At 54.8% G+C, this 12,555-nt stretch overlaps 1 protein-coding gene across 2 annotated transcripts; it reads right to left on the bottom strand.

Annotated features, from left to right (window-relative positions):
- Positions 1-1,150: 1,150 nt before the first annotated feature.
- Positions 1,151-9,214, bottom strand: Sftpb (surfactant protein B). 2 transcript variants are annotated; one of them, XM_048353551.1, is made up of 10 exons: positions 9,154-9,214; positions 8,010-8,137; positions 7,672-7,743; positions 7,271-7,396; positions 6,679-6,843; positions 6,386-6,475; positions 3,773-3,953; positions 3,360-3,523; positions 2,233-2,313; positions 1,151-1,750 (listed from the first exon to the last, which is right to left on the bottom strand). In XM_048353551.1, the coding sequence occupies exons 1-10, from the start codon at positions 9,212-9,214 to the stop codon at positions 1,688-1,690; spliced, it is 1,131 nt and encodes a 376-aa protein (XP_048209508.1). In that variant the 3' UTR covers positions 1,151-1,687. The 2 variants fall into 2 exon arrangements, with proteins under 2 accessions (XP_048209508.1, XP_048209510.1); XM_048353553.1 differs by having other exon boundaries at positions 3,773-3,886; positions 6,388-6,475.
- Positions 9,215-12,555: the final 3,341 nt, after the last annotated feature.

The following is a 12,555-nucleotide window of genomic DNA, read 5'->3' as shown; positions in this document are numbered from 1 at the left end:
GCACTACATAAGAACTGACCATGGGGATGCTCGGTCTCAACTGAGCTTTGAGCAGATAAATCATAACATAAAATCACCTTGGAATTTCAAACAGAAGTTTGTACGTTTGCTTTGTAGGAAGATAAAAAGAAGTCTGTCCTCTTTTGAGGGATGTTGGGGATCAAAGCTAGTGCCTCATGTATGCTCAGCAAGTATACAACAGCGGAACTACATCTGTAGACCTAGAAATCCCCTTAAAGCAACAGCTCTCCAGTAGCAGAACACTTGAAACACAGCTTTGCCTAGTCACCTTGTCATCATGCCTGAATATGCCGTAACTACCGTTGCTCACGTCACAGCTGGCCTATGGTTTTGAAAAAGCACAATTTGAAGATTTAATGTATCAGAAAACTGTTCCCATTCTCTATTCTTCTGGACTTGGGGTTTCATAGAAGCATTAGCAAAGAACTATAGAAGCTAGTCTCTAAGTGCGCTCATGCGCGCGCGTGTGTATGTGTGTGTGAAGTATGGCCCAGCTTCTTCCTGTTTGCCTCTTGGAGCTGGGTGTGGGAGCTGTGCTGGTGTGAAGGTCAGATTCCCCCTCCGCAGACCTTCAAAGGACACTGTCCTTGCTGAGCCTCACACCCAGAGGAGTGCAGGGTTGTGGTTAGAGCTGGGATAGACAGGGCACATGGTGGGGTTGGTGGTCTTCCGGTGCAAGGTACTGTGAGGAAAGCGGGTGGGGAGGACGCTGTGGGCGGTAAACTTTCTTTACATTGAGGGCTGGGGCCCCAGGCTGGAGGGGGAGCCTTGCTCATTAGACTGTTATCAGTTGAGGACAGTGACATCCTAGAGAGGGGCTGTGTTTCTTGTCTAGGAACTCAGTGCCAGTTGATGGCCCAGTTGGGGCCACAGCCTAGCTTCCTGTGCCAACCCATTGCTCCTTGTTTCAGTAGGAGAGCCTTTGGGTGGCTTCCTCACACCAGAGCCCCAGCTGTCACAGATAGGGGGAGTGACACACACTAAGCTGGTCCTGTGGGATGGGTCTGGGTTAGGGCAGATGGCCTATCCCTCCCTATTGCCCTTGTAGGTGTTATGATGGGCAAGGTTTCCCGGCAAGGCTGGCCTGACTCCATTTGGGGCTGGCTCTGAGCAGATTTCTAAGGTGGACTCCGTTTGCTTCAGGTTGCCAGCTGGGTCATCTCAGGGTCATCTGCAGAGTCTATATCTAACTCACTGCTCCATCCCAAGTGCTGCCTCTCTCTTAGGAAATGAGGGGCCGAAGGGGAGAAATGGCCTCTAGAAGGTGGGCTGAGCTGCAGAGGTGCTTTTGGCATCTGAGGGGGAGACAGCTTTGGGCAGTGGAGTCTGACTTCTTCTGAGGTCCAGGAAACATTGGCCTTGGCACAGAAGGTCAAATTCCCCAAGGTCGGCCCGTCCAGAGGACAAGGAAGGTGAAGGAAGGCCTCAGGTGGCAGCTGAAGAGATCTGGGACCAGGCGAAGTGGAGGGAATGACAGACAACGTCCCAAAAGGGCCTTTTCCTCATGGTGCCAAGAGAGGTCCTCAGGAGTCTGGAGATGCGCCTGGGGAAGGTACAATGGAACAGCTGCAGGAACCACCATCTTCTGCCTGCTCGCCAGACACCCTGAAAGTCAAGCCCACCCCACCCCAAGCTAAGACAGACTTACCTGGAGGCTGAGTTCCCATCAGACAAGGGGGCTTTGGAAACACTGGAGGGGGCTGAAGGGGGCTGTACACACGCCTAGGTCCTGTCACAGGAAGAACATGAGAGCCTCAGCCCCCCACTCCCGGCTTCTAAAGTCCAGAGAGCAAGGAGGCGGGGGGGGGGGGCGGGGGGGGAAGGCCTCGGGCAGGAGCTCAAGAGGGCTGGGCCAGGGCAAGGCAGTCTGAGGGGGACATGGGGGTCCCCAGAAGGGTAACTCCACCTGGGCCTAGTGCTCTTGGCATGGTCTGGTCACTCCTACATGCCGCTCTGAGCCTGAGGACTTAGAGGTGAGTCCCCACTGTGTCCCCCCTGCTCAGTGAGTGCAGCCCCACCCCCAGATGCCCCTCCCTCCCATAGTTCTTCATTTTCATTCTATTGTCATGTTTTCTCTGCCTCTGAGGTGACACTTTCTCTATTTGCAAACATGGGGTCACCTAGTCCCGGACCCAGAAGCATTGGATCTCTGACAACCAGGGACCAAGGAGGGCAGGGGAGGCCCAGGGCCAGCTGGAGGGATGGATGTACCTGGCAGATGGTGTGGGCATCCGACCCCTTGGGCACCAGAGCCAGCAGCTGCCAGGTGTGCCGCTCCACAAACCGAATGCACTGAGGAAAGACAGACGTGCAGTGGGTGCACCAAAGCCCAGAACCAGACATTTTTTGCCACTCTACCTCATTGGGTCACTCTGGGCACCCAATCATCAGCCCCACTGAGCATCTCCACTGCAAGTAAGACCAAAGCCTGGAAGTTTCTGTGGGAAAGGCATGGAGGTCAGGGCTGCCTCCTGGAAGGAGGGCGGAAATTAATGCCGGGGGCAGGTGGCTCACACCTGTAATCCTAGCTACTCAGGAGGCTGTGATATGAGGATCATGGTTTGAAGCCAGCCTGGGCAGGAAAGTCCATGAGACTCTCTAGTAAGCCACTCAAAAACCAGAATTGACATTGGCTCAAAGTGGTAAGAGTGCTAGCCTTGAGCAAAAAGCTCAGGGACAGTGCCCAGGCCCTGAGTTCAAGCCCAAAAAAAGGGGGAGGGGGAAGAGAGAGACAGAGAGAGACAGACAGAGAGAGAAGCAGGAAATGTACTGTTATCATCAGCCACATTTATTGGCAAGCCTTTAAGACTTCAAGCCAGGTCTTTGCAGGAACACTGTGTCGCTGTTAGTCACACTAAGGAGGCAGGGCAGAGACGGCACAGGGACCCAGGAGAGGCCAGGCCCTTGCCCAGTTCCAGCTGCCCTGGCCAGTCTTCTCTTTTGGTGTCTACCAGGCACTGGCAGTGTCACCCATCACCTGGGCTACCACATAGCCCACCTGGGTCATAGCACAGCTGATAGGCCTTGGAGCAGCTGGTGGGGGGGCAGCTTTCCTTGGCAAGGCTCCTCTGGGACTGGCAGGACTGACCCCTGATGGAGGCCTGCTGGTTCCTCTGAACCCACCACCTTGTGTCTAGGCTATCGTCCAAGCTTGACTTTGGTGCCAGCAATGCCCTACAGTCACTACAGTCCCACCATGGGCTGACCTATGTCCTCCCTGCCTGTCTGGACTATAGTCTACCCTGCCCTGCGTGTGTCTGGCTGCAAAGCTTTTTTTGGTTCAGACCTCCCCACAGACAGGCCCTGAGTCCCAGGGCCCCTATGTATCCACCCTTCACCTTCTGCTTATCTGAACTGTAGTTGAGACAGGCCTGGTGCATTGCCTGTGGCATGGTCTGCTCACTGCTGTTCCGTGCCTGAGCCGTGACCGACATGCAGAGCTGGCACTCAGAGTCTTCTTGCAGCAGCCCGTCTTCTGCCAGCGATCCTAGAGCTGGGAGGGCTACAGAGAAACCAGTCAAAGCTACCCTGCAGAAATTCGGGGGGTGGGGTGGGGAGGAGGGCAAGAGAGAGGGGGAAGTGAAGGGAGAGGGGCAGAGGAAGGGAGGAAGAAAAATGGGGAGGAAGAGGGGAGAGGACGAAAGTGGGGAGGGGGAGGGTTTTGTTTTTCATGGTCAGGACTGGAAAAGGACAGTAGCAATGGGTTAGTGGGGACTGGAGCCGGGGGGGGGGGGTGCGGGGGCAGGCTCACCAGGGACAACCCCATCAGTGGTGCATCGCAGGATGAGGCCGCAGACCAATTGGGGCAGCATGCGGCCCAGCAGTACATCCAGCAGGAGGACCGTGTAGCGTTCAGCCAGGCATTGACAGATGCCACCCACCACCAGGGGTACCACGTGGCACACCTGGGACACAGCCACAGCCAGTACACCCTGGGGTGGAGGTGGAGAGAGGGCAGCGTGGGACCTTCCCATGGCAAGATTCCACTCTGCCCAGCACCAGTCGAACGTATCCATCTCATTCCCTTTCCAGGTAAGGACACGGAGGATAAAGAACTAGGAGACTCGGGACCCCTGAGCGAGCAAGCACCCGGCAGTTCCTGGCTTGCTGAACAGGATGTAGCCAGACCAGAGAGACAGGCATGACTAAGGCCACCGGCAGGCCTGAGGGATGTGCCCCCCACTGGTGGGATACCTTTCAAATGAGGTACTTCACCAAAAGCATCCACACACATTGAGCCTCCCCTCCTGCTCTGCCGACTCCCGTGAGTGCGCAGGCCATCAAAGGCCAGGCTGCTCGGTCACTGGGTCTCACTTGCACTGCCTCATCTGGGATTACCCTTTCTTTTGGCCTCAAGAATTCCTCTCCTAGGCCAACTGGTGAACACGCTAAAATGGCTCCACTGCCACTCGTGGCAGTGTTGGAAATATTTGCTATTCTACATCTTTCCCTCCGTTCTCTCTGGAACCTGTTCCATTTGAACTCTGTGCCCTAGCATTCCCCATTCCTTCAGAACAGTTGCCAGGCTCGTCCACAACCTGCCTGCCATGTCTACAGGGTCTCTCTCTCTCTCTCCCCCCGTCTATCTCTTTCTCTCTCTCTCTCTGTCTCTTTCTCTGTCCAGTCCTGGGGGTTTGAAATTCAGGGCTTAGGCACTGTCTCTGAGCTCTTATGTTCAAGGCTAGTGCTCTAACACTGGAGCCACAGCTCCGCTTTGAGCTCTTTTGGTAGTTAACTGGAGATAAGAGGCTCAAGGACTTTCCTGCCCAGGCTGGCTTTAAACCTGGATTCTCAGATCTCAACCTCCTGAGTGTCTGGATTACAGGTGTAGCCACCATCAGATAATGCTGTAGCCCTTCTTCTGAAATGCCTTCGCTTGGCTTGGTGCCCCGCCGTGGTCCACCATGTCCCTGGCTGTTCTCCCTCCACTTCTCTGTTGCCGTCTCTCTTTATCTGGTCCTTCAGTTCCATCTCTGCACTCTCCCTTGTTGGTCTTCCTCTTGCTTTGATCTTTCGTCTGGCTCACTCTCAGCTTGATCTTGCTGCTTAACCTTTTCCCCAGAGCTTGATGTCCCGCCACCTGCTTAACCTCTCTCTTCCCACTTAGGGCACATCCAACTTAACATGGCCAAGAGAGAGCCCTTGTTTTCTAATCTGAATATGTTTCTTTTCAAGTGTTCCCATTCAGCCAGTGGTGTTATCAGAAACGCAGACTATGTATGGGTCATCAGGATTCCTCTCCGGCCTTCACTCCTGCAGTCTACCCATTACTAAACCCAGTCAAGCCCACCCTCCCCAACATATCCCCATCTGCCCTCTTGGCTCCATCTTGCCCGCTACCCCATTCTGACAGTTATTTAGTAACCTGCTAAGCTTCTTGCCTGATTTTATTTTGCCTCTTACTTGCCCGAGTGTATGTGAGTGTGTTTGCACATGCGTGTATGCACGTGTGTGCACTGGGTCTTGAACTCAGGGCTGAATGCTGTCCCTTAGCGTTTTTTGCTCAAGGCTGGCACTGTACCACTTGAGACACAGCTTCCCTTCTGGATTCTTTTTTCTTTTGTGGTTAATTGGAAATAAGATTCTCTCACGTATGTCTTGAGATCTCAGCCTGAGTAGTTAGGATTACAGGCACAGCCAATGGTGCTTACCTCCCCGCCTATTCTAGTAGCACGCGTGATCTTTCTCCTTGCTGAAATTCTGCACTAGCTACAAATTACATTCAGAATGGTAGCCTTTGTCTTTTTCTTTTTAACTTGTCTTAATAAGGTCTAGGCCACCTCTCTGGTCCCTTCTTTTGCTGGCCCTCCTGCTCCAGCCTCATTGGCTGCCAAGCTCGGTCTTGCTTGAGGCTCTTGGTCTATTGGGGCCGTGTCCTCTCAGTTTCAACGTAATTGTCACCTCTTCAAAGCTCTCTCTGATCCAGCAGCCTGACCCCATCACTGTTTGTCTTTATCCCCTACTTTGAATCCTTAATGGCTACAGGACAGACAGGATCTCTTTTGGGCTGGGTTGATGAGAGAGGGCAAGACTGGGCTGAGGGGTTACCAGGCAAAAGCCACGACAGAGTTGGGTAACTCTTAAGTTAGACAATGGCCATGTGGGGAGTCTATCAGTGGACATTTTCCCTTTGAGAAACTAAAGCGTCTTTTCTACAGAGACAACTGGAGATTCTTTGCCATTAGAGCTGAGCTGCTGGCAGACAGGCTGGGCCTTACCTATTTTCATCTATCTGAGCCTTGGGCTTCCTTGGTGGGGACCACGCACAGATGGCTCCCCTCCTAACTCCGGGCATAGCTGTGAATGGGAGAAGGTGGGAGGGGGAGGGGCTCGCCCAAGCTGCATGTGGTGCTGGACGCCTCACCTTGGGGATCACGACTTGGACGCGCTTGAGGAGAGTCCTGCAGAGCCAACAGTAGGGCAGGGGGATGGGGAGCCGCTGCTCAGAGAGGTCCTGTGGAGGAAGCAGAGCGGAGGCTGGGCTGGGAGCTGGGCGAAGGCATCCGGAGGGCCTTGTCCGCCCCATCTCCTCCTCCCCTTCTTCCTGATTTAGGCTCTGTCCCAAACTTCTAGTGCCTTCTGGCTCCTCTCTTCCCCCAGTGCTTAGGAGGCCTCAGCGGCCACGTAGCCCTGTTGTTCCTCACCTCACTTCCTCACCTGAGTATGAGGCCCAGAACGCATAAAGATGGTTTCTCGCAGCACAGGCAGGGACAACTTGTCCGGTAGAGGGTCAGGCAGAGACTCTGTCATCCCTGGCTTCTGCGCTGGCTCCGACTGCCCAGGTTGGCACAGGCCCACATGCTGGCACACAGTCTTTGGGCTCTAGGGCACAGGGAGGGGCCCCATGCTCAAGAGACCAGGAGTCCAGTGGGGAGGGGGAGTCCCAGGGCTCGGGGTGAAGGGGATGGAAGGCATAGATGGGGGTGGGGGTGGGGTGAGAGACTTGGGGAAGGTGCCTAGGAATGTGTGTGAATGGTTGTGAGCAGATGTGTGAGAATAAATGTGAGTTTGTGTGTGAGAGGGGGAGGGTGTGTGAGTCTAAGTATGCAGGCAGCTCTGACCTGGGTTCCTGACTGAAGAGCATGTTTCCCAGGCCTGTTGTGGAAAGTGTATGTGTATGTGTAGCTATGTCTGGGTGCTATGGAGGGAGGGTGCTGTGTGTGTGTGTGTGTGTGCGCGTGTGTGTGTGTGCACGCACGCCTCTCCGAGGCTTTGTCGCAGTGGGTGGGAGGGGAGGTTGGGGCCTCACAATCTGGCTCTGGAAGTAGTCGATGACCAGGGGGAAGTTGACTTCAATCACATGGCGGCACTGGGGCACAAGCAGCTTCAAGGGGAGGACGTCACACTCATGCTCCAGGAACTTGCGAATCGTGTCCTGGGAGGGCAGCGGGGAGGATCAGCTTGGCTCCCACCCCAGTGCCTCATTGCGAGGCTGCCACGGGGGAAGCCAACCTGGGCCTGGGCCTCCCCGTGCTGTGGCCCCGCCCCTGTGGCCCCGCCCCTTCCGGCAGGGCCCTCTGCTAGGCTCAGTCCCAGGGCCTGCTTTGGTCAGGTGTGGAGTCCCAGGCTTCACCTTTGACCTGGAAACACCCCTGTTCGGGTCCTCATCTCTTGTTCCCTAAACTCCACCCAGGATATGGGCTTCTTTACCTGGAAAATGGCCTCCTTCGCCACCTTTGTGAGGATGCGGACGATGTCCTCACACTCCTGGCACAGGTCATCCTGGGGCCGAGAGGCAGAGTGGGGACACATGAGTAGGGATGTGTGTCTGGGCGGGGGGGGGGGGGCTCTCTCAGACACTGGCAGACAAAGACTTGCAAGATACGGGCAACTGCCCGCCATCCCACCATCCACCTTACCCTATCCCCTCTCCTTGCCATCCCATTCCTTGGGAGGGCCCCAACCCCCCCCCCAACCCCAGGGCCCATGCACAAGCCATCTGGCACCGCCCTTCCCAGGCCCCCCTGTGTCCCCTGGGTGGTACTCACAGCGCCCACATGCCCCCACACTTCCTGTAGGCAGTGCCCCAGGGCTTTACACTGCATAGCTTGCTCCAGGCTTTGGCACCAGAACTTGGGACCCTGGGCACAGGCGGGGGGCGAAGTGGTCCAGACAGCTACAGTTTGGAACCAGAGCAACCTCCATCAGAAACTAAGGTACACAGGCCGCCCGACTTCACCCAACCTCCAACTCAATTGTGCCACAGAGGCATGGCCATCACACATGTCAGAAAGTTCTGGGTCTCCTCCTTCCAGAAGGTACCAGCCTGGGAGCTTTTCTACGCCTTAGCTGTCATGAGTCAGGCACCAGTGGCTCATGCCTGTAATCCCAGCTACTCGGAAAGCTGAGATCAAGAGAATCTCCAGTGAAGGCCAGCTTGGGCAAGCAATATGTATGCCCCAGTTTTAACAGAATAGAGCTGGGGGCCAGGCGCTGGGGGCTCACACGTACAATCCTAGCTACTCAGGAGGCTGAGATCTGAGAATCCCATTTCAAAGCCAGCCTGGGCAGGAAAGTCCCTGAGACTCATCTCCAATTAACCACCAGAAAACCAGAAGTGGTGTTATGGCTCAAGGTACTAGCCTTGAGCAAAAAGAGCTCAGGGACAGCACCCAGGCCCTGGGTTCAAACCCCATGACAGACAAAACAAAGAAAAGAGCTGGGATGTGGTAGTATACACCTATCATCCCAGTTATGGTGGGAAGTGTAGATAAGATCAAAGTCCAGGCTAGCCAGAGCAAGGAGTGATACCCTACCACAAAAATACCTAAAGCCAAAAGGGCTGGAGTCTGGTACCAGTGGCTCAGGCCTATAATCCTAGCCACTTAGGAGGCTGAGATATAAATGAAGTTCAAAGCCAGTCCTGGGAAGACAAATCAGAAAGATTCTTATCTCCAATGAACCAGCAAAAAGCTGAAATTGGAGATGTGACTTCAGTGGGAGAGAGGCACTGACTGAAGAAGCGGAGTTCACACCCGCACCAGCCCATGCACAACACAGGGCTGTAGACAGTGCTTAGTAGGCACAAGGCCCTAGTACTTAAAATAAGAGGCGGATTATGTACCGACTTGGGGTAACGGCTGAGCTGGTACGTGTGGAGATGCCTCCAGGGCAGAGGCTGGGGAGACTCACCGAGGCCTGGACCACAGAGCGTGAGCAGCAGCAGCCATGACAGCAGGTGTGACTTGGCCATAGCCCTTGCAACCTGGCATCCTGCTTGGGGCAGGGGCCCTTATAGCTGGGGGAGAAGGCCCAGGGGAAGGGCTTTGAGGGAGCAGCACTGACCTCAGTGTTTGCCTAGGTCCTGGAGAGCTCTCCAGGTGCTTGGATCCTGCCTCTTCCCGGCAGGGGCTCTCCTGCCTGCCTTCTCCCTGCCCTGGCCAATGGCCTGACCCTCCTCTCTTTGCCTCCCCACCTCCCCCCAGGGGCCAGGAGTCCTGGTTCCCCCCAGACCGGGGGCCTCCACACTCGGTCCTGGCAGTCTGGGCTTTGGAAGAGAAGATGAGGCAGGGCCACACTGAGGGATAGTGTGAGCCCTCCCGCCCCCACCCCCCTCCACCCCCACTCCCTGAGTCCCACTCCAGGCTTCCTCTGCTCTTGGGCAATGCTCTGAAGAGCTTCCTGCCTGGCTCTTGATCCACACTAAGCTCCGGAAGGGCCGATTCTGGACCCTCCTAGTGCCACCTACCTCCCACTCCACCCTTCCCCTTTCCCCTAGATACATGATGGGCATTGGGCAGAGGGTGTTTACATGAAATAAAAACAAAATGCCATGACAGCCTGAGACAGGGATGTGGGGGGCTGCTATTTCTGTGGGTCCAAGTGGCTCTCAGCTTGTTCAGGGGTCTTCTAGGGACTCCCCCAGGGCACAGCTAATGGCTCAGAGATGGTCTTTTGAGGCTGTAGAGGACGCAGCCAGGTCCCTGCTTGGCAGAGCACACTGCAGTTAAAACTCCCAGGATGCTTTGGGGCAGGCACTGTTGGAGAGTGAGCAGCAGTCTGCTGCCACTCCCCTCATTGCTTACTGCTGGAGCTCTCTACCTGGCGGAAGATCCCAGGCCTCCAGGCGCCAAGAGCACTCCAGGGCTCATGGGGTGGGAGCACAGGAGCTTGGCACCTGATGGAAATAGTTGGACACAAGATGGTAAAAATGACACACTCAAGATCACTCAAGGATTCATGTGGTTTCTGTTGGCCTCGGGCCCTTGTCACTATGACAAACACAGTTGCCATTGTGGAGTTAACCAACAGCGTGTGAGAATGTGTGAACCAGAGACTGGGAACCCAATGGTCTGCGTAAGTATCTAGGATGGTGGCGCTGGGGTGTGCTAGTAATTTCGAATGTTGTTAAATGTGTGAGCCAAGGGGCTGAGAGGGTAGCCCAGGGGGAGAGTGTGGACTTAGCATAAACTAGGCCCTCAATGGCATCCCCAGCACCCAACATATAAAAACTAGGCAGTGTCCCATTGGATACAATGAGGACAGAGGGATTTGTGGACGGTCCCTCCAGGACTGTACTGGTCAGGGTTATGCAACGACAGTAACAAAAGCCCTCTGTGCTCTTGTTCCATTACACGATTCCTTCTCACTTGTGTCATTGGGCAGAGCAGGTTAACTTCAGGTGGGGAGGTTCTGTCCCACGTGGTCATTCGGGGGCCCCGGCTCCTCCCTGTGCTTGCTCAGAAGGCTTGGCCTTCCCTGGGTCCCAGCCGGGGATGGAGAGAAACAGTAGGAAGTAATGAAGGAAGTTTTAGGGCCCAGGGCTTCCCGCTTCGATAACATGACTCCCACTTAATCCCAGGGGAGGGGGAAGCGCCATGTCTCATATGATTATCAGGAAAGGGCAATGGATTGGCGGGCGGGAGGCGGCTCAAAGCCCCTATACCAAAAGCAAACCCGTGGGGTTTTCTGGAGGATGGGTCCAGACTTCCCTCACACCCCAACAGGAGCTCTCCAGACCACTGAGAGCTGCCAGCCGGGAGCACAAATACAGGAAACAAAAGCCAGCCTTTTGTGATTCCTGTAGGGGACAGCCCTGGCTCAGCACTGTCTGGTACACTCTCACTTTCGCCATCTCTATTCAGAATTGGGCTTCCTTTGGGGCCTAGCTGCGGGGGAGCCTGATGGGCCCCCCCTATCTGTATGTGCTGCGGTCACTGCAAATGAATAAAGAAACATTCCACAGAAGAAGCCGTGGTCATGATGGTGTGTGCCTAGAATCGCAGCACAGGAGGCTGAAGCAGGAAGAGGATGAGTCCAAGGCCAGCTTGGGGCTACATAGCAAGACTGTTTCTGAAACAAAGCAGCTTGGCGCTGGTGCTCCTGTAATCCTAGCTACTCATGAGGCTGAGATCAGAGGGTCATGATTCAAAGCCATCCAGCGCAGGAAAGGCTGTGAAACTATTATTTTCACTAAACTACCCCCCAAATAACAACAGAAAAACACCCAGAAGTGGAGCTGCGGCTCGAGTGAGAAAGCACTAGCCTTTGAGCAAAAAAAAGCTCCAGGTCAGCACCTAGAACCTGAGTTCAAGTCCCTGGACTGGTACCAACCAACCAACCAACACAGCAGCAACAACACAAAGAGAAGAGAAAAGGCATAGGAAAGAGGCCGTTCTGACAGCTGTTCCCGGCGGAGAATATGGCTAACTCGCCTGCTTGACCAGGGACGGCTCCCTTCCTGGCGTGTGGGGTGAGGGAAGCCTTGTTTGTCTTTACGGCTACGGGACGGGGTGCGATTCCCAGCTCTGGGGCCTAAGAGCTGGAGGCTGAGACAAAACAGGATCCATAAAGTATCACAAGTTTTCTATTCAAATCTCTTGTCTGTGGTGAGTGTGGGAATGTCTCACAATAGTCTGCGTGAGTGTAGTCTCTTTCTTTTTACTTTCGAAAGAGAATTTTCTAGAAGAGAGAAGAGGAAGAAATGAAACGTCGTTTGCAATGACCTTTCATTTATTTATTTGGCTAAAAACTAGTTAATGAGCTGGGTGTGGGAAGACAGTGGTCACTTCCGCGGTCACTTAAGTCTGGGTGTGTGTGGGTAGAATGCTGAGCAGTAATCAGTGTGGGGCCTGATTACTAGGCCTGGGGAGGAGAGATTCTTTCAGGGTGGGACTGGGGAGACGGGGGCAGGCACAGGAGTTGGCCTAGTAATATGGTGGATGGGGAAACTGTTGGGGATTCAGATTGGCCTTAAGGGGGGGAAGGGCAACTAGGGCTCCCTTAGAGACACTGCCCTTCCCCCAGCCCTGGGGCTGTGGAAGGTAGTCCCTCCCACCTTCCGGCTTCAACAGGAAGAGAAGCAAAGCAGCCCCGCCCCTGGGGGCGAGCATGTGGGCAATGGTGGGGATCCCAGAAACCCAGTCCTTGGGGGACTGTGGTCTCTGCCCATAGAGGAAGTTCTATGACATCACCTTTTAGTCCTTTTAGCCAATCGTTAGCCCCTCTCCTGCACCCGCCTCTGGGGGTATAAGTTAAGTTGTTGGCACCTCCTTTGAATAAACCAGACCGCCCCTGAGGCTTTCTCCGGACTCC

Source organism: Perognathus longimembris, chromosome 8, assembly GCF_023159225.1.
Source record: "Perognathus longimembris pacificus isolate PPM17 chromosome 8, ASM2315922v1, whole genome shotgun sequence".
Classification (NCBI taxonomy): domain Eukaryota; kingdom Metazoa; phylum Chordata; class Mammalia; order Rodentia; family Heteromyidae; genus Perognathus; species Perognathus longimembris.
This window is presented reverse-complemented; position numbering and strand designations above follow the sequence as displayed.